The 20866-nt window shown below is 36.6% G+C and overlaps 6 protein-coding genes across 6 annotated transcripts; 5 read left to right on the top strand and 1 right to left on the bottom strand.

The window, feature by feature from the left end:
- Positions 3683-4715, top strand: LOC104746242 (protein MKS1-like). The gene has a single exon (XM_010467676.2). The coding sequence runs from the start codon at positions 3897-3899 to the stop codon at positions 4560-4562; it is 666 nt and encodes a 221-aa protein (XP_010465978.1). The 5' UTR covers positions 3683-3896; the 3' UTR covers positions 4563-4715.
- LOC104746243 (uridylate kinase-like) lies at positions 4666-7004 on the bottom strand. The gene is made up of 7 exons (XM_010467677.2): positions 6656-7004; positions 6311-6452; positions 6186-6239; positions 5685-5776; positions 5293-5519; positions 5027-5203; positions 4666-4938 (listed from the first exon to the last, which is right to left on the bottom strand). The coding sequence occupies exons 1-7, from the start codon at positions 6874-6876 to the stop codon at positions 4823-4825; spliced, it is 1029 nt and encodes a 342-aa protein (XP_010465979.1). The 5' UTR covers positions 6877-7004; the 3' UTR covers positions 4666-4822.
- Positions 7786-10504, top strand: LOC104746241. Its single transcript, XM_010467675.2, has 5 exons — positions 7786-8510; positions 8624-8773; positions 8880-9002; positions 9080-9516; positions 9683-10504. The coding sequence occupies exons 1-5, from the start codon at positions 7883-7885 to the stop codon at positions 10319-10321; spliced, it is 1977 nt and encodes a 658-aa protein (XP_010465977.1). The 5' UTR covers positions 7786-7882; the 3' UTR covers positions 10322-10504.
- On the top strand, positions 12419-15285 carry LOC104746240 (UDP-glucuronate:xylan alpha-glucuronosyltransferase 1-like). Its single transcript, XM_010467674.2, has 5 exons — positions 12419-12533; positions 12610-12846; positions 12960-13582; positions 13678-14450; positions 14874-15285. Exons 1-5 carry the CDS (start codon positions 12457-12459, stop codon positions 15147-15149), a joined length of 1986 nt encoding a protein of 661 aa, XP_010465976.1. The 5' UTR covers positions 12419-12456; the 3' UTR covers positions 15150-15285.
- Positions 15903-17105, top strand: LOC104748302 (agamous-like MADS-box protein AGL103). The gene has a single exon (XM_010469965.1). It carries the CDS (start codon positions 15903-15905, stop codon positions 17103-17105), a length of 1203 nt encoding a protein of 400 aa, XP_010468267.1.
- On the top strand, positions 17668-20861 carry LOC104746239 (zinc finger CCCH domain-containing protein 38-like). Its single transcript, XM_010467673.2, has 4 exons — positions 17668-17950; positions 18300-18588; positions 18685-20446; positions 20545-20861. Exons 2-4 carry the CDS (start codon positions 18332-18334, stop codon positions 20572-20574), a joined length of 2049 nt encoding a protein of 682 aa, XP_010465975.1. The 5' UTR covers positions 17668-17950; positions 18300-18331; the 3' UTR covers positions 20575-20861.

Raw genomic sequence — 20866 nt, 5'->3', positions numbered from 1 at the left:
ACTGTCTGGCAAATAAAAAAAATTCTATAAAGAGTTAAAGGTTCGTGCGTAAGATAATACACTGACGAATCTATCACACAACAGTCAAATTAATAGCAGAAAAATAAAAATCATTGAAAAAAATATAGAACAATAAACCAAAAGTAGCACATTTATTAATTATTTAAACGAAAGGTTTATCGAAATCCACTGAGTGGTTTGAACCAATCACAATACCCTCGAGCTATGTATGCATGTTGAATGTATATTTTGGTAACAGTGTGAGGCAAAGGATTTGGCAACTTTGTTTGCCGAAGATGCCAATAACATTTTATTCTTTTTCTTGTTGAAAACCATATAGGAAAGGATCGTCTTGATGTTGAATATTTAACTATGAGAGGGCAATTGCTAAGTCCTTCGAATCTGTCTCACACTCGATTATAGGATATGTTTTCTACATCGTAACAAAACATCACTAGTTTTAAATCCAAGTATCCGGGTTTAGAAACAAACGATCGCGTTAAAGTATGTAATAACAGATTAAATTCATTTTTTTATCAAAAATTCTTCTACTCAAATTATTGTTATGATTCGAGGAAAGTTCTAATGACTTTGAAACATTTTTCCTTTAGATCACGTAAATGATTTGCTCATTGCACATATAATTTTTAAATCCCATTATCACCTTTAAAATCTCAATAAATTAGCTTAAATTTATATCAAAAAATTAAATTCAATGTTTAGTCATAAATTTATACATTCCAATCTCTTATTTCTCTTTGACTAAAATTCTATATTGTCCTAATTTTAAACGGCCAAATTCTTCTACTATAATGGTTGACTGGCTGGTTTCTTAATATGTATATTTCATGTGATGTACTCTACTTCATACTCAAATTATTGTTATGATTCGAGGAAAGTTCTAATGTCTCTAAAACATTTTTCCTTTAGATCATGTAAATGATTTGCTCATTGCACAATTTATTTTTAAAGGAAAATGGAGGATTTAAGATCTCAGACAAGGAACTAAACTTTATGCAAGCATGTAAGGTAGTAGTCTGGACTGGTGGTTAGGTGGAGGAGAAAACCTTTACGGAATGACCAAATAATCAAATAAAAAATTTAGTTACTCTTATTTTCTCCTTTAAGCTTTTTTTCTATTGCCATATTGAGTAAAGTTTTCTATTAAGTTATGGAGACACCATGAGCCTACGTGCATGTACACTACGACATATTCATAAAGTTAAAACAATGCAGCTTAGCCTAAGATATATATCACACAACGGTATAATTGTGTTAGAAAATGATTTTTTGAGTTTAAAATTTCATTATACATTCTTTTATTTATATATTATTCTAACTTGGATATTTGTTAAGATTACTACGGATAGGGAGACCTAAAGCTTAAAATAGATGATCATATCTCTATTATATATATATCGAAGGAAGACATTAGAAGAAACAACGTTAGACGAAGTGATTTGTAATTGATTTCAGTTAACTTGTGATATGGGACTTCAATTTCAACTTTCGCTTATGTCTTCACGTAACAACAAAATAAAGATGATGAGGATTTGCCTTAATCAATGTCGAAGTGAATAAAATCACCAAAAGGTGATCTTTATTTTATTTTATTTTTGGTTTAAAGCCACTGAATAGGCTTTGAAGTTTGAAGGATTCGTATCATTTTCCATCTTGTGTTGACAGGACAAAAAGGTGCTTTTGATGTTAGGGGTTACCAACAGTTAAAAGAGAAATAAATTACACATTATCTGAATCTGAGGATGAAAAATGTGCAATATTAAGGAATATAATATTTATTTTATATCTCTAAACTTCACCATATTTAATAAAAGATTACTCATGGGATAAATTCAAAACTCAACAATGATGGTAGATCTCGGTTATTTCTATAAAGCCACAGCGGAAACAACGTCCAAACAAGTTATTGTCGTAGTTTGAAAGTGACATGTATTAATATGACTATATGAGTCTATAATTTTTAGTTGACAAATTACGTTTTGACCCAACAGAAAATATAAAGACGATGATCATTTGCCCATACAGCTTACATCAAGCATGTTAGTATTCTGGAAGTTGTTTAAATATTGATTGACCATTTTAATGTTAAATATCATTTCAATGTTTACAAATACATTACATAAATCATCTATTTTGTAATCACAAAATTTGCCTTAAGTGTATTGCAAAATGGTTACATCGCAAAACAACATGTCCTAAAAGAGAATCAGTCTAAGCTTTAAAACATTTTGTTATTCAAAAAAGTAAACATGATTAATAAAATTCATTATACATGAGGGTGTAGTTTAATTACTTAAGATACATACTCTTCCCCTAAAAATTTATATAATTTTTATCAATTAAAAAAATCCAATTAAGAAAGCAAAATACAGAAATATAAAAATCTAACAGTTAAAAAAATTGCCAATGGAACAAATACTAAGATAAGCTCGTGCGTAGCACGGGGCAACTCCTAGTTAATTTATATGTTTTCTCATATTTGTGTATAATGTTTTCAAAGAGTTTTTGTGTCGAACAAAAGAAAAGTTAAGTAGTCAACTGATTGATTGGGCCAAACTAATTTCCTTATGTGGGCTTTGGATAAACCAACGAAAGTGTGTTTTCATCCGTACTTCCAAGCTCAATCCGTCAATCGAATATGATTTAATAATATCAATCACAATATGGACCTTTTCACACAACATGAGGTTTCTGATCTTCTGGCAAATAAGAAATTCTAGGAGTTAAAGGTTCGGACCTAGCTTTCACACAACATGAGAGACAAGTAGAAGAAAACAAGAAGTTCAAGAACCCATTGAAGAAAGAACGAAAAAAAACAGAGAACAATTAACCAAAAGTAGTACATTTGTTAATTATGAAAAATCCAATGAGTGGTTTGAACCAATCACAATACCCTCGAGCTCGAGCTATGTATGCATGTTGAATGTAAGACTATGACTCTATGAGGCATAACATTTGATTCGTTTTTTTTTTAATGTTAAAAACCATATGAGGAAGGATCATCTTGATATTGATTTAACAACGAGGACAATTGCTAAGAGCTTTAAAAAGCGGGTTCGACGCTGTCTCACGCTTGACCCCTGTATACTTTAGGACACATCTTAACAACATACTAGAAGTAGAAGCCCGGTTTTATATCCAAGTCTTCGGGTTTAGGAAACAAATCTTTCATGTAAGATCGCAGTACGTAATAACAAATTAATTTTTTGTTTTAATGTTTGAGCTTTTATGTTATTTAATACTGTTTTCCTAGTTTGGATTTGTATTAAAATGTTTGAAAGAAACTAGTTCAATTGTATTAGTAGTATTTTTCTTCGACAACTCATTATAGGTCTTATTAGGTTTGTTACTTCTATTATAGTGCAGTAGCAGTCTAGCAGACATCAATTAGCTTAGAGTAAGGTACGAAAAGAAAGCAAGAATTGATCTATGATACCATACATATTGACATATTTTGTAACTTCAAGTCTTCTAGAACATGTAAATTAAACTGAAGTTTCACGGCCCAATAATAGTATGCGTTAATTGTATTGCAGAGAGTCAGAGAGACTGAGAGAGAGAGAGAGAGAGAGGTAATCATTGAAGACATTATTAAAATTGTGTGCTGATTCCTTGATAAAATAAAGTAAGATCTTTCCTACTAATTTTCCAAGAATGGGGAGGTTTCCTCAATGAGGAATGTGCTGTACAGCTTTGGTTGGACACACAAAAAGTCAACATTTCTATAAAGTCAAACTACTCCTTCTGTTCTGTTCTGTTTTTTTTGGTCAATTTACTCAGTCGCCCAAACAATTTAATTCTCAAACCAAACAGAGAAGAACAAAACTCAATTCTGAGAAGAAGAAGTGAGAACTTTAATAAATCCCCAAATTTTTATGGATCCGTCGGAGTATTTCGCCGGCGGCGATCAACAGAACCAGAAACGGCAGCTTCAGATCTGTGGTCCTCGTCCTTCACCTCTCAGCGTCCACAAAGACTCACACAAAATCATCAAGAAACCACCTAAACACCCTGCGCCGCCTCAGAACCGTGACCAACCCCAGCAGCCTTATGTTCCTAGAGAGCCGGTGGTCATCTACGCCGTTTCCCCCAAGGTCGTACACGCCACCGCGTCTGAGTTCATGAACGTAGTCCAGCGCCTCACCGGGATCTCCTCTGAAGTTTTCCTCGAATCTGGCGGTGGTGGTGGTAACGTTTCACCGGCGGCGAGGCTAGCGTCGACGGAAAATGCTAGCCCGAGAGGAGGTAAAGAACCTCCGGTGGTGGTGGCTACAGATGATGAAATCCCCACGGCCATGGAAGAAGCAGCTGAGTTTGGTGGTTATGCTCCGGGGATACTCTCTCCTTCTCCGGCCATGTTGCCGACAGCTTCTGCCGGGATTTTCTCCCAAGGTGGGATGTTCTCGCCGGCTATACCGCCGGGAATGTTTTCGCCGGCGGGATTGATGAGCCCGTTTCTAATGTTTAGTCCTGGTTGTACTAGTTTGGTTGCTTCTCCAACTTTTGCTGATGTCTTTAGTAGTCATTTATGGGATCTTTAGTAACGATTATATTTATGTGTTTTGCTCTGTAATTTTTTTTGTATTGTATCTTTTTAACATATCCAATGTTGTAACCCAAAGGGTTTAAAAATGAGCTTCATGTAAAAAAAAAAACTAAATTTAACTTTCAAAAATGTCAGACAGATTCCTAAACGTTGTCTGCAAACTATATATATATATATATATATATATATAGGAGTTACAAGATTCTCCTGACCTAAGATACTCTGTTAAGTTTTGTGTTTTTGAGAAAGAGGACTTCATGTAGTAGTAGTTGTAACAACAGAGTTCCAGGTTCCTCCTATCAATGTACCGACTCTCTCTCCTTTGATTGCTTTCGCGATGTTTCCAGGTTCCGATAGATTGAATACCACAACTGCCAAAATCAATACAGACCAAGTAAGCATTCTGTTGATGATCATGTAATGTGGTTGAGGTTTGAGAGAGTGTTTTGAAATAAAGACCTGGGATGTTGTTTTCTTGGCAAAGAGTGATAGCAGTCATATCCATTACAGAGAGGTCCTTTGAGGTTACTTCTTGGTAAGTTAGTGATTCGAGAAGGCGAGCGTTGGGGTTTCGTTTAGGATCATCGTCGAACACTCCATCAACATTTGTTGCTTTTAGCACTACTTCTGCGTTAACTGTGTCCAATGCGAAAAGATTTTTTTATTTAATGATGCTAATGGAAGCACTGGAGAACACTTTAAAACAGAAACCATCTCTGACTTACTTTCAGCACATCGAAGAGCTGCTGCAGTATCGGTGGTGAAAAATGGATTGCCTGTTCCAGCTGCAAATATAACAACCCTGCCTTTTTCTAGATGTCTAATTGCTCGTCTTCTAATGTAGGGCTCTGCTACTTCCGACATGCGGAAAGCGGTTTGGACACGGGTTGGGATGCCGATACTCTCCATTGTCGCTTGAAGAAATATTGCATTCATCACAGTTGCCAGCATTCTGTCAAATTTTCAGATGAACCAAATGAGACAAAACAAAAAAAACCCCAATAGACGAAATTTAAAGGTCTTATTGGCGCAAGGGGAACAAGATAAGTTCATACAGAAGGAGTAAAGTTCAGAAAAACAAATTGTGTGCACTAGAGTCATGAGTGGATATAATTACCCGATATAATCAGCAGAGGAGCGATCAAGGCCACTGCACCCAGCCCAGGTAGATCCACGAAAGATATTTCCTCCTCCAACAACAATAGCAACCTATTGCAAAGGTTGTAAGATCAGGACAGAACACACAGAACATTGCAACGGGTATGCTCAATGACCCAACCCATCATCTATTACATGTATAGTTCCTTTAAAAGCTTAAAAAATCAACTGGAATTCTCTGTTCAGCTTGTATACTCTCCCATACATCTCCGCCCCATGACTTAAGCACCCGTTTCTTGTAAGTTTAAACTAAATGATTTTCCGCATAGTTTCTTACTTCAATATAGGCAATCATCAAATACTTAGGGTACTAAACAATTGCATTTACCATACTCTATTATCAATCAACATGTCTACGAAAGAACACAAAAAGCTTAATACCTAACCACGAAGAAGTGTCACAGTAAACACAATTTACAACTAGAACAAAAATGTATGAATGTAGTGTTTCGAGAATAACCTCAATACCAAGTCGAGTTACTGCTGCAACTTCCCTTGCAATCGCCATAGTAACCTAATTAATGGGAAACTGAATGAGACTTCTGTAGTAGGAAACACAGAACAAAGAAAAGCAAAAACAAAAACCTTAGGATCTATATTCTGCTCCTCGTCTCCAGCAAGAGCTTCTCCACTGACTTTGAGTAAAACCCTTCTCCATTTAAGCGGTGGTTTAGACGTTCCGTCAAACGAAGGCATTCTTGGAAAAGACGATTGCCCGTTTAAGCTACTAAAAAGTTCCAACTTTAACAAAATCAGCGAAAGTTCCAAACTTCACGAATGGGTATAGTTTACTTCAACCAAAACAATTAAAAATCAGATTTAAAGAATATTTATAATGAAGTCTTAAACCCTAAACCGAAAAGTGTCTTCATTGACGAATTTTCACAAACATGTTATAGGCGTAAAGATTGAAAATTGAATAATTCATACCTCCCGTTACCGTTCCCGTTCATGGACTCTGGAGTCGAACCGTTGTCTGAGGACAAAGACGAAGAGCAGCTGAGAAGTACACGCCTACTACAATTCTGTGCGGAGAAGAAACTACGATGAAGAGGAGTGAGAGGGACGAAAGAGATTCGGGAAATAGAAGAAGAAGAGGAAGAAGAAGCTGAGATTGGAGAGTAAGAGGTGAGAGGCAACGGAATCGCCATTGCCGGAGAGAAGAATTGAGAGATCTTACTGAAATAATTCAGTAGAGAGAAGCGTCGCCGGCAAAAAAAAGGGGTTTGAGTTTTGGGAAGATAAGGTCTGGTTCGATTGTAATTTATTCATTAATCTTTGCCGTTATATATTTAAAACTGCCCCAAATAATTCACTATATTTAATGTTATCTTTATCTTACAAAATCGAATTTCATTAAATTAATATATATATATTTTTTTTATAAGATTTTGATATACATGTCAAAATGTTGTCTTTAGATTTTAATATTTGCTTTATATACTTATTAGAAAATGTAATATTTAATCAAATCCAATTAAATATGTATAGAAAACCAATTTTGGGGCACTACATTTAACAAATAGCTACAGATTACAGACACTTTCTTATATTTAAATAATCACACTATTTTATATGTATTTATTATTGATTAATAGGTTTTGAAACATTTACATCCTACAAGAGAAGTGAAGAACCACAAAGCAGTCCTATCTTCATTTTTTTTTTCAATGACTTGTTGTAAAATTATGAGTTTTCTTACCAAGTTCAAGTATATAAGTATATTTAAAAGTTTACTTACAATGAAGTGAAATTAAATTCCTTACTTTGCAACGACGTAAAATTGTTTAACACTAAAGCTCAATCTTTAAACCAAAAAAAAAAATCTCAATCTTTTAAATATTCCCTGTAAAAGTTGAAAGTAACAAACACAAATATAGAAAGAAGTAAAAAGAAGATGAATCTAAATCTTGAAATAGTTCTTGAATCAATTACACAGTATAAATGTTAATTCTTTGAATCCTTTCTCTCTTTCCTTTGTCCTTTAAAAAACCTTCCTTCAAAGAGAAGCCACCACTCTTTTAACACTTTACTCATGTCTCTCTCTGTTCGAGTAACGGAAAGCTCTGTTTGCTTTTAAAATTTTTATAAAAAGAACATTATTATACTTAAACAAAACACATACCATCACGTTTCTTGCCGGGAAGCTACCGGCAAATGGATACTGAAAAAGGTTATCCCAGAGGTTTCAGAGCCGACAGTATACGATCCGAAACAGGCCGGAGCAGTTTCAGGTCAGATAGTATGCAGATCGATGAAGCAGCCGAGCTACCACAAAACAAGATAGGACAAGAGAACTCGACCTATCTTGTCCTCTTCAAGAACATAGACAGTGGAAACTTAGAAGCCACGAAAGCGTTCTTGGACCGAAACCCTGAGGCTTTAACCGCAAGCTTAACCTCTAATGGAGACCGACCGATCCATAAAGCTGTTTTGTCGGGTCACATCAAGATCGTGGAAGAGGTCATAAGAAGAATTCAAGATCCAGAGCAAGTGTTGAAGATCAAGAATGATAATGGTTACACTGCGCTTACTTATGCTGCGACCGGTGGGATTGTGAGGATTGCAGAGTGTTTGGTGAAGAAATGTCCCAGTTTGGTTAGTGTCCGGAACGAGAAAGAGCATATACCAATCGTGGTGGCTTCATTGTATGGTCACAAACATCTTGTTCGGTATCTTTACAATCACACACCTCTCAGTGATCTTGATCCTGATGGTTCAGATGATCACAATGGCAAGAATGGAGCGATGCTTGTGACTAATTGTATTGTCGATGGATTATATGGTAAGTTCCTTATTAATTTTCGTATATTATACTTTATGCTGTATGTTCATATAACTTTTGTTGGCAACTATATTATATGTTCACAAGATGGCTAATGTGGCGCATATATAAAGGTATTGCTTTGGATCTGATTCAGAGATATCCTAAGCTGGCTTATACTCGAGACAGCGACAACGATACAGCGATCATCGCGCTTGCTCAAACACCTTGTGCGTTCCCTAGCGGTACCCGTCTTGCGTTTTGGCAACGGTGGATATATCATTGTGAGTATACTTACTTAGCTTATGCTTGCTTATTAGACGAAGACTAAATATAACTTTTTTTTAATTATTATAACTTTATAAGGAAGTTCATGGTTTTCTCTTGCAGGTATTCACATAGAGAAAGTTAATAACCCTCACGAAGTTCTGAATCATCATGACCATCAATACAGGAAAGCAGAAGATCATAGTTGGATTCAAGACAAGTTGTGGAAATACCTTAAAGTTCTTTGTAAGCAGTAAAACTCATCCCAAATAGTGAGCCATGTCGATGATTGTGATCAGTTTTAGATGATTTTTAATTGACAGTTCCACATATAAGACGGGTATACAAACTGAAGTTAGGACATGCTCAAGCCAAAGAGATACTAGAATGTATCTGCCAAGAGATACCTAACTTTGACATGACCCAACAGAAGAACAGCGGTCTACACCAAGCTCTCTTTAAGGCGGTAGAGAATGGTATTGTAGAGTATATCGAGGAAGTAATGAGGCATTATCCTGATATCGTATGGCTGAAAGATAGTTATGGTCTTAACCTCTTCTTTTACGCCGTGAGTCAGCGACAAGAGAAGATCTTTAGCCTGATTTACAATATGGGTGCTAAGAAGAACATCCTCGCTACAGCTTGGGACAAACTCCATAACAATATGCTTCATCATGCCGCGTATCGAGCCCCGGCTTCGCGTCTTAACCTTATCCCCGGTGCAGCTCTTCAGATGCAAAGGGAACTGCAATGGTTTAAGGTGATACATAGTTAATATATATGTCTAACTACTACTTGCTACACAAGAAACTAGACATGTTTATGTACTGCACGAACCTAGGATTATAACTCTGTATTTTAACATCTACAAATCATTTCCTCCGACCATAATCCTAGGAGTTTTTAATTGCTGTCTTTGAAACCAGGAAGTGGAGAGGCTAGTGCAACCGAAGCATAGAAAAATGGTTAACTTGAAGCAGAAGAAAACTCCAAAAGCTCTGTTTACAGATCAACACAAGGATCTCGTGGAGCTAGGAGAGAAATGGATGAAAGACACAGCTACTTCTTGCACAGTTGTAGCCGCTCTAATCACCACAATGATGTTTTCCTCGGCGTTTACTGTCCCCGGAGGTTATCGCTCAGACAATGGTTTGCCACTCTACATGCGAAAGCACATTTTCAAGATTTTCATCATCTCCGATGCTATCTCTCTTTTCACCTCATGCATGTCTCTCCTTATGTTCCTCGGCATTCTCAAGTCTCGTTACCGTGAAGAGGATTTTCTTCGATCGCTTCCTACGAAACTGATCGTTGGTCTTTTGTCTTTGTTTCTCTCGATGGCGACAATGATGGTGACTTTTGTCGTGACGCTCATGACTCTGGTTGGAAATAAATTTTCTTGGGTTTCGGCTCAGTTTATGTTGCTCGCGGTGATTCCGCTGGGGATGTTCGTTGTTCTTCAGTTCCCGGTGTTACTTGAGATCTTCTGCTCGACTTATTTTCCTAGGGTTTTTGAAAAGCCTCGCCAGTCTCGGCGAATATTTAAACTTTGCTCTAGAAACTAATGATGATGATCAAGTTAATAACTCTAGCCAATGTTGTGAAACATAGCCGCGGCTGCTACTTCACCAGTGATGTTTGATCAGAGAGTTGGTCGGCCGAGAGTTTTCTATTCGTTTGTTAGAAGCAAGTTTTTTCTCGCGGACTTGCTGAGATGATGTAGAAATAAAAAATATCTTCTTTTAGTATATCATAGACTGCTTATATAGGCAATGCTTTCAAAAGTTCGAAGCGAGCCTCAAGAAAAAAAGAAAAAAAAAAATTGAATATTGTTTGGTGTTTAAGAAATGTGATGGCCTCTCTTGATTAATAATAATGCAGTCAAATTCAGCTCAGCTAATTTATTATTTGCAAACAACTGTACCGATGTTTAAGTTAACTTTTTAGTTATAATATTTCATTTTTTTTATACCAATAGTCAACAAGAAAAGAGTGTTTGGTGAAAGTGTTTGTCCTCGGAAAGAAAAGATGTACAAGATACGAAAATACCTTTGCTTCGCTTTGCTTCCAATACAATGCCATTTGTCAACAACATGTTCATTCGAAAATTTGAACGTACAAAAATGTGTATGTGCGTAAAGATTATTACGGCCGGTCCGAACACAGATTAATTAAGAAACTCTTGTTTAGTATTGGGGATTTTTATGTTCAGATTAATACTAGATATTTCCAATAATAAATGTGTTATTCAATAGTATATCTGGAATCATACGTACCGATGGGTGCAAGGCTCTTATCAAAAGCAAATTTGATCTTTCTAGTCCCCACCTTCTCCTATGTGCAATTTAGCTACTCCTTTCAGTCCTCTGATTGACACATGTCCTTGCCTGTCTTTGTTTTCCATGTCTTAATGAAGCTTAGAAGTTAATTAATTAATTCATCTAATCTCATACCCTTTTTTGTGTTTTATCAATTCCTATATTTTTCCTTCATCTAAACCATAACTAAACTTTGTTTCATATAAATTAAACCATAATAATCTTTCCTCACGTATACAATTTTCTTTTACTTTATTTGATTCTGAATTACAAAAAGAATAAAATGTTGTTGTCTAAAGAAATATAAGTAGAACAACAAATGTGAACATTTAATATTTTTCTAGGATTAAAATTAGTGATTTAATCTCTGATCTGGATCATATGATCATATGATCATAGGATACAATATGTTACACTGATTAAGTGGTGGTTATCTCTATACTAATCTGAGTTAGTTAAACCACAAAATCAAGACTAGTGTGTTTAGAATAATCAATAAATAAATACAAATTCAAAACACATAAAGTTTGGTGGAAGCAGTTCTTGAAAGGACCTCTAAACCTTGCAAGTTGCAAGCAAAGCATATGAATCAATGTACTATGCTTACCTGTCTTGTTATGTTACCTTATCTTCACCTTACTTTGCCACAAAGGTTTTACACGTTATATATTCTTTCTTTTTTAGTATTATCAACTTTCAATTGTTAAAATAGTAACGGTTGCTTTGTTATTAAAATATGTCATTAATATATTTGGACATTTGGTCATGTTCCAAATTACCCAAAACAAGAAAAAGTTATTCTAATACTATTGATTAATTATAATAAATGTTAACGAATCATAGGTATTCATGGATGCATGCGTACATCATTGTTTCTCTCCATCTGACCGACCATCTGTATATGCGGAAACACTAAAACATAAACATATCTGAATTCATTGACTTTAACTTTTCAGCATTTTTGTTTTGTTCTTAATCAAGTGAGTTATTATAAAACTATATCTTCGTTTTTAAAACTTCATCATACTCGAAAATAAATTATGGTTGTCTTTTCAAAGAAATGATCAAAGTTTGGTGGACATATGTCCATCAAACTCACAAACTGAGTTTAGACTAAAGTGTTACAATATTATCCACAATGAAAAATCATGTAAAAGTAAAAGAATCACGATAAATTAGAAAGAGAAAATCAAAAATAACACTATTAAAAAAAGGTGGGTGTGCAAAATACATTTTTTCTTATTTCCACAAATAAAAATAAAAAATTAGGAACAAAAGAAATGTGATAGATATAAGAAGATTAAAAGAGACGTTATGTCTCACCTATATTTGCTCCATCGTCTTCCTTGTCTAATTCTACTGTCTCAATCCATCAGTTTTATATGGCAAATTCTCCCGCTGCTGCTGCAGCCACCACCGCTACCGGCGGTGACTCCCGGCACCGTCTCTCCGCTTCCATGTAAGTGTACATTACTACCTTCCAATTTATTATTAAAAAATCATCTAATTTTGGTTTTGTGTATATGTCTAAGCAGAGAAGCAATATGCAAAAGGAGATTCCGGAGAAATAGTAAAGGAGGTGGCAGATCGGATATGGTGAAACCGTTTAATATCATAAATTTTCCGACACAAGACAAAAACAGTAGTTGTTGTTGTTGCAGCAAGATTCAGATCGTGAAGCTTCTCTTGTTTATCCTTCTCTCTGCTACTCTCTTCACCATCATCTATTCTCCTGAAGCTTATCATCATTCTCTTTCCCACTCTTCTTCTCGGTAAAACATTATGTTTTTATAGCCAAAATTAGCATACTTGTCTTCTTGACCTCACATTGTTAAAATACAAAATTATATCTCTCTTACAATATTTCTTAAAAAATTGAAATTAGATGGATATGGAGAAGACAAGATCCACGTTACGTCTCGGATCTCGACATAAACTGGGACGATGTGACCAAAACCGTTGAGAGCGTCCAAGAAGGCCATACGATCGGTGTCCTAAATTTCAATTCGAACGAGATCCAACGATGGAGAGAAGAAGTATCCAAAAGAAAGAAAAATGAGGATGAAGAAAACGTTGTCTCATTGAATCTAGACTACGCAGACAAGAACGTGACTTGGGACGCACTCTATCCAGAGTGGATCGATGAGGAGCAAGAAACAGAGGTCCCTGTTTGTCCTAATCTCCCGAATATCAAAGTACCTACAAGAAGACTCGATCTGATCGTCGTGAAGCTTCCTTGTCGAAAAGAAGGAAACTGGTCGAGAGACGTCGGAAGATTGCATCTCCAGTTCGCGGCTGCAACAGTGGCGGCTTCGGCTAAAGGGTTTTTCAGGGGTCACGTGTTGTTTGTCTCTAGATGCTTCCCGATTCCGAATCTGTTTCGGTGTAAGGATCTCGTGTCTCGGAGAGGCGATGTTTGGTTGTATAAACCTAATCTTGATATCTTGAGAGACAAGCTTCAGCTTCCTGTAGGTTCTTGTGAGCTCTCTCTTCCTCTTGGCATCAAAGGTAAACAAAAAAACTGAATCCCAAAATTGCTAGTTTAGGTTTGAAAATCATCGCTTAAGTTAACGAGATTCTGTATTCCTCCTTGAATTTTACAGAGAGGCCAAGCTTAGGAAACCCTAAAAGAGAAGCTTACGCGACAATTCTTCACTCCGCTCACGTTTACGTCTGTGGTGCAATCGCGGCAGCTCAGAGCATAAGACAGTCTGGTTCGACGAGAGACCTTGTTATCCTCGTCGATGACAACATCAGCGGTTATCACCGCAGTGGACTCGAAGCTGCGGGCTGGCAAATCCGGACGATACAAAGAATTCGAAACCCTAAAGCAGAGAAAGATGCTTACAACGAGTGGAATTACAGCAAGTTCCGGCTATGGCAGCTGACTGATTACGACAAAATCATCTTTATCGACGCGGATCTACTAATCTTGAGAAACATCGATTTCTTGTTCTCGATGCCTGAGATCTCAGCTACAGGAAACAATGGAACTCTGTTTAATTCAGGAGTTATGGTGATCGAGCCTTGCAACTGTACGTTCGAGCTTCTTATGGAGCATATAAACGAGATTGAGTCTTACAATGGTGGAGATCAAGGTTACTTAAACGAGGTATTCACATGGTGGCATCGGATTCCGAAACATATGAATTTCTTGAAGCATTTTTGGGTTGGTGATGAAGATGACGTGAGGCGTAAGAAAACAGAGCTTTTTGGAGCAGAGCCTCCTATTCTTTATGTTCTTCATTACCTTGGAATGAAACCGTGGCTATGTTACCGTGACTACGACTGTAACTTCAACTCCGACATATTCGTAGAGTTTGCTACTGATATCGCTCACCGGAAATGGTGGATGGTCCACGACGCCATGCCACAGGTATTTCACTCCCTCCTAAAACCTTCATTGAACTCAAAAGAGTCATAACGTTTAATCTTAATCTTAACTAAATAAATTAATTAAAAGTACTTGCTGTCCAAGTTAAGATTAACCATTTATAAAAAAAAAAAAAAAAAAGATTAACCATTTATCTCCATATATACGAAAATCTTGACGGGTTAATAAATTTGGAAGTTAGGTGCGTAGGCTTCAAGTTATGGTTTGCATTACTTGTTACATTAGCTCAATGTATTATTATTTTTAAAAAAATATTCTTACATTTAAAATAACATTTTAAGGTTGATTTCTTTATGATTTTTTTTTTCTAAAAATTAGTTGGTAGAAATATCAAAAAGAACAGACGGTTTCCGAATTATTCTAAATTGTGATGGTTTGGTAATTTGAATAAATGATATTTTGTAGGAACTTCACCAATTCTGTCATTTGAGATCTAAGCAAAAGGCACAGCTGGAATATGATCGTCGGCAAGCCGAGGCCGCCAATTATACCGACGGTCACTGGAAGCTAAGAGTAAAGGATCCAAGATTCAAGATTTGCATTGATCAATTGTGTAATTGGAAAAGTATGTTGCGGCATTGGGGTGAATCAAATTGGACCGACTACGAGTCTTTTGTTCCCACCCCACCAGCCATCACCTCCGCCGGGAGATCATTGTCACTTCCCCGCCATAATTTGTGACGCAATTATATATTAAACACACATATTGATGGATTTCATGAGTTTTTTGTTTTGTTTAAAATGTTGCTGCGAGATTAGGTAATATCAACTGTGTAACTATCAATTGGAATAAAACAATTTTTTGTTTGCAGATTAATTAACATAAAATGGAACACAAGTCGTCTATTTACATGCCATTTTTTAATACATACATAGATTCAATAATGTTAGGAAATACTATTTTTTGTTGGTCTAAAATGTTTGGAAATAATACTTATATAAATTCAAATAATTTTTACAAAATGATAGATTATAGAATTATAGCTGAATAACACAAATTAATCGATGTAAGTACTAAGTGCAACATCTACTTTCTATAATTCAAAGCTTAATTAGTCGGCTCATTGTGTCGTATGCTTACATGTATGCGGCATATTATGTATTTGTCTACGTATGTATCTACGTATTTGAAAAGAATCTTTACTAGTGATTTCCTTAATATTTAATCAGAAAACAAAATTTTCCTAATTAGTAAATTTACATTCTCGTTTACCATGAAATTTAACTCAATGTGAAAAAAGTATATCAAAAAAGGGAATAAAATCTTTACAGCTATCATTATTGATTCGACATTAATTACTGAGAGAGAAAGAGGTACACCAGAAATAGAAATTCTTGAACTAAGATTTTTATATATTCGCAAACATTGATCAACACCTCTTCATTCAATTAAATTTCACAAAGAATACACAGAGAGAGAGAGAGAAGATCACCATGGTTTCTTTTTCATCTTGCTCTCCTTCGACTTCATCATCGACGAAGAAGGATTCAATGAGGTTTCCCCAAACTCAACAAACCGTTTTCAAGAAACCTTATTCTGCTTCTTCTTCTGCGAGAGCTACCAGCTTAATCAAAAGACGAGAGACCGTCTTTAAGAAAGCTAACGAGCTTTCAGTTCTGTGTGGTATCGATGTTTGTGTCATCTATTACGGACCAGATGGAGAGCTGAAAACATGGCCAAAAGAGAGGGAGAAGGTCACAGCCCTCGCTCTAAGGTACTGTGGATTAAGCGAGAGGAAACGACGCAAAGGATGCGTCGATCTTTACGAATTTATCGACAAGATCAATAAGGATGATTCCAAGAAGAAGCAGAAGAAGCCGAAGAAGGAGAAGCCAGTGAGACGTGTGGCGAAAGTCAAGTATCCAGTTTGGGACCCTAGGTTTGATAATTACTCTGCGGAACAACTCTCGGGACTTGTTCAGTCCTTGGAACGTAACCTAACCAGACTCCAGCAAAGGGTTCGCGCTGTTGTTGAAGGTCACGGACAGAGGAAGATACAGTACTTGAACATGGCTAGTCAAGGACCGATGATGCCTAGTACGATGAATCAATACTTTCAACAACAACCAAACCAGCATGTTTCCATGTTTCTGTACAACCATGGGAACGGGAATGTCTCGCAAATCCCAGTCTCTGCATCAGCTTTGAACCAAGGGCAATCTCTGGCTCCGGTTCCGTCTGAACTGATGATTCACCCGAATCAGGATGTGGGAAACTACTCGGGGTCACTTGGGGGACAAGGAACTGGGATCAATGGGTTTCAGAACATGAACATGTTAACCTACAACAACATCAACAGCTTCAATGGTTTCTCTAAACCAATTGACCAGAATTCCAGAGTGGGGAGTTACTCTAGCTTACTCGAGGATGGAATCGATGAGTTTGAGGACAGCCACAACAACTTCAATGCGGAAGACTATTCAGGGTTTCTTGGGGCGCAAGGAACGGTGACTAACGGGATGCAGAACATGAACATGCACGACTACAACAACAACAACTACAACAGCGTCAACGCTAATGGTCATTCGCATCAGTTTGGTCAGTTTCAAACACAACAGCAGCACGGAACATTCAATTGGGATCAACCTGGAAGCAACTTTAGGTCTCTCTATGACCTCCCACAACCTCTCCAATAACTTCATATTGGGTTTATAATTATCTTTTACATAACTAAGAAGCATATATAATTAATTTTGGTTAGTGTGCAATTATCAGTTTTGAGACATTATCATATATCTATCTCTGTGTTTTTTGATTATGTCTGGTTTTTAAAAGCTAAATAAGTGTAATATGACTCTTCATGAGAATATGACTCTTTTCCTATACTTCCTCTTTTTAATTTTGCTAGCTATTCTGAGATTTTTGTTTCTTGTTATGCTTATTTCTGCTTATTTCTGAGAATTATACCATAAGCAAGCTTTTAAGTTTTAAAGAAGGGTACGTAAAAAAAAAGACAATCAGAAATTATTTACTTTTTTAATTTTAACATCTCTCTCCGATCATCTGTTTCACTAAAAAAGGGAAAAAAATATATAATGAGATGAAAATTGGAGAAAAGTAGAAAATATCTGATTGGGGAAAATAATCAACGGATGGGATTAAAAGTATATAAATCAACGGTTGGATCTGAACTAAAGAGTACTTACCTACGTGGGACCTATTAGCGAAAGAATTGTGGATTTTCTCCCCAAACAAAAAAAAAAAAAAAAAACACAGAGAACATTGAGAGAGAGTTTGGTAAATTCGAAGAACCAGAGTTTAAAAAACTCGTTGTCGTTCTTCTTCTTCTTTGTTTCGTACATTCGGACAGAGTTAAACTCGTTGTCGTTCTTCTCTTAGGAGCCAAAAAGAGGAAGAAGAAGCTGCACTTACTACTTTACTAGACGGTTTTTTGTCAATTGGTGGTGAAGAATTAAGCTTGGTGTTAGGGTTTTTGTTTGTCTCTTTTTGGTTGTTGATGAAGAGCCCTTTTCGAATTTAAGTGAGTTCTGTTTCTCTCTTCTTGTCTAATTTTGATTTTAGTTTTTTTTTTTTTCTTTTTGGGTTCCCATTAGTTTGTTTTTGCTCAATTAAGGTTTTGTGAGAATTTAAGAGTTTAATTTTCATTGAAGAATTGGTACCAATTTCAATTTTTTGTTTGTGGAATCTTTTTGATATGAATGGTTTCACATTGTTGCACTGTGAGTATGAGCTATATAAACTCGTAGACTATGATGTAATGTGACAAAGAAATTGGATGGTGCTTTCAAGAAACTTGATAGAATAACATCAATTCCACTTAAAGAGGTTTAAATCTTTTACTTCTTTAGCTAATTTTTTCTTCTCTGCAGATTTTGTTTAGTGCTTAAACTGGTTTGTGAACATGAGTGGTTTGGAAAGAACATGTGTTTCAAAGCGGGGCTCTAAGGAAGAGACGCACCATCATCATCCTAGCCTAAATGCAAACTCTTCTTCTTATAACCATGACAAAGAGTCCGAGTTCAATGCAGAGAGTAATGGTTGCAGGAGGTCGGACGACCATCACCCTGGTGAAGCTAGGACTAGAAGCAGAGTTTCACATAATAACGAGAACAGTTATTATTCTGAACAAGATGATACTAGGCAACAGTTTTTCCCTAGGTTAGTGTTTGAGTTGTTATAAGTTATAACAGTTTAGAAGGTAGACACTCTTATTGATTTGTTCTTCAGTTCTTACTTTATGCCTCTTTTTTTCAGGAGTGGAAGTAGAAGTAATAGCAGGAGTAGAAGCCGTAGCAGAAGCCCCATCTATAGAGCTAGACGAGATGCAGGATCTTATGACAGACAACATAAGACCAGAACTCTAGTTTCTCCTACACCAATAAGGGAATTCAATAAGAGAGGCAGTGGTCATCAGTTTGATCAAAGCAACGGTTATGGTTGGGAATATAATACTAGAAAGCCAAGGGAGTCTAAATATCACACCGATGATTTCAGAGGAAAGGCGATGATGAAAGGCTCGAGGTCTTTTGAGTATGATACTGAGTTTCCCGAGGATTATTCGAGAAATGGCTTCTCAGACTCGAGATTGAGAAGGCACAGAAGCGGATATACGGGAGAGAAAGAAACTCAAAGAAGGGATGGTGATGGTGGAAGAGAATTCCACAGGAGTTACAATATCCCTTGCAAGTTTTTGGCTGCAGGGTTCTGTCGTAATGGTAAGTATTGCAGGTTTTCTCATGATGGTGCTGATAGAAAGCAGCTTCAAGACAACAACTTTTATAGACAGGACCGTAACTATCATAGTGGTGGTCATAATAAATGGAATGATGTTGAAAGATTGGATGATAGAAGATTAGGTGGGATGGAAGTATCTCGTGCAAGTAAGGGAGTTACTGAATCTAAAGGGAACGGAAGCTGGATTGATGATATGGAGATGTCCCCTGATTGGAATTATGGAGTTCAATCTTTAAAGAACCCTGTGAAGGAAGAGCATGGTGTTGTTATTATTGGTCAGAGTTCTCAATCTAGAGTTCAGAGTAATGGTATGTTTCCACATGGTGACAAAACTGTGGTTGAGAAACCTATAGCTGCTTCACATCAGAGTCATGTTCACCCAGTGAACGTCACTCCTGTTCAAGGTTTCAGTCAGAATCATAATGTATTGCCGCCGTACCTAAGCTCACCAACTCCTGGAGGAAGTCAACAGGTGCTAGCTACTGCTGCTATAGATCTCTCAGTAGGCTCGAACTTGAGCAATCTTGAGAGTGGAAAAGTTAATCAAAATAATCATCAATCGACTGTAGAGAAATCTGTTTTGGTCCAAAATACCGTGAGTAAGGAACAACTCGATAAGATCACCAACATCTCAGCAAGTATTGCGCAGTTTCTTGCAAATAGGCAGCCCATTCCACAGCTTAATCAGGCATTACAGATGCCTCCGTATTCAGAATCTTCCATGGCTGTTCAACCAAACCAGGCTACTACCACCGCTGTGCATACTCAAAGTAATGTAATGAGTAGTAATCCAACTCAGCTAATGAGCACTGGCGCCGAAGGAGTCCCAGCGGTAACTGCATTGCAGGTAAGCAATGTTGACGGGATCCAGGATCTTACGCTAAATCCGAAGGGTTGTGAGGAAAAAGGGAGCAAAAAGACTGATGAAGCTAGCAAAGAAGAAGAGGAGGGTAAGAAAACTGGAGAAGACACCAATGATGCTGAGAATATTGTAGATGAAGATGTTAATGATGATGGTGAAGGAAGTGACGAAGAAAACAAGAAAGGTAAAGACCCAAAAGAAATGCTGGCGTTTAAGTTTGCGCTTGTTGAGGTTGTAAAGGAGCTTCTAAAACCAGCTTGGAAAGAAGGTAAGATGGACAAAGATGTTTACAAAAACATAGTGAAGAAGGTAGTTGAGAAAGTGACTGTTACAATGCAAAGTGGAAACGTTCCTCAAACACAAGAGAAGATTGACCAATATCTATCTGCTTCAAAACCAAAACTTACCAAGCTCGTTCAGGTTCATTCATATATAACCCTTACCTTATGCTTCTAAAACTTAATCAACTGCAAACATAATGTTCCTAACCATTGTTTTGTGTCTGTTTTCAACTCCAGGCATATATCAGCAAAATCAAGAAGACCTAAATTGAATAGGACTACCATATTTTCTAAATACAGTTCCATTCTTTCTTCCATCTTAAAGCTTGAGAGCTGCATTGGAAAATGTTGTTTACTTTTATTCTTACCTGCTTGGAGGAAGATGAGAAGCTTTGTTGTCCCCATTAATTTCAGTCACTGTTCGAAAAAGCGTTCTAGGCGTCCGCCTCCACCCCGTCTAGGCGCTAGGCGCTATAGCACCGCCTAGACGACCGCTTTGACCGCCTAAAATTGTAGTATCATCATTTTAGTGTATTTTTAAAATTATAATTGCACAAAT

Source organism: Camelina sativa, chromosome 15, assembly GCF_000633955.1.
Source record: "Camelina sativa cultivar DH55 chromosome 15, Cs, whole genome shotgun sequence".
Classification (NCBI taxonomy): Eukaryota; Viridiplantae; Streptophyta; class Magnoliopsida; order Brassicales; family Brassicaceae; genus Camelina; species Camelina sativa.
Note: the sequence above shows the minus strand (reverse complement) of the source record. Positions and strands in the feature narration are given on the sequence as shown.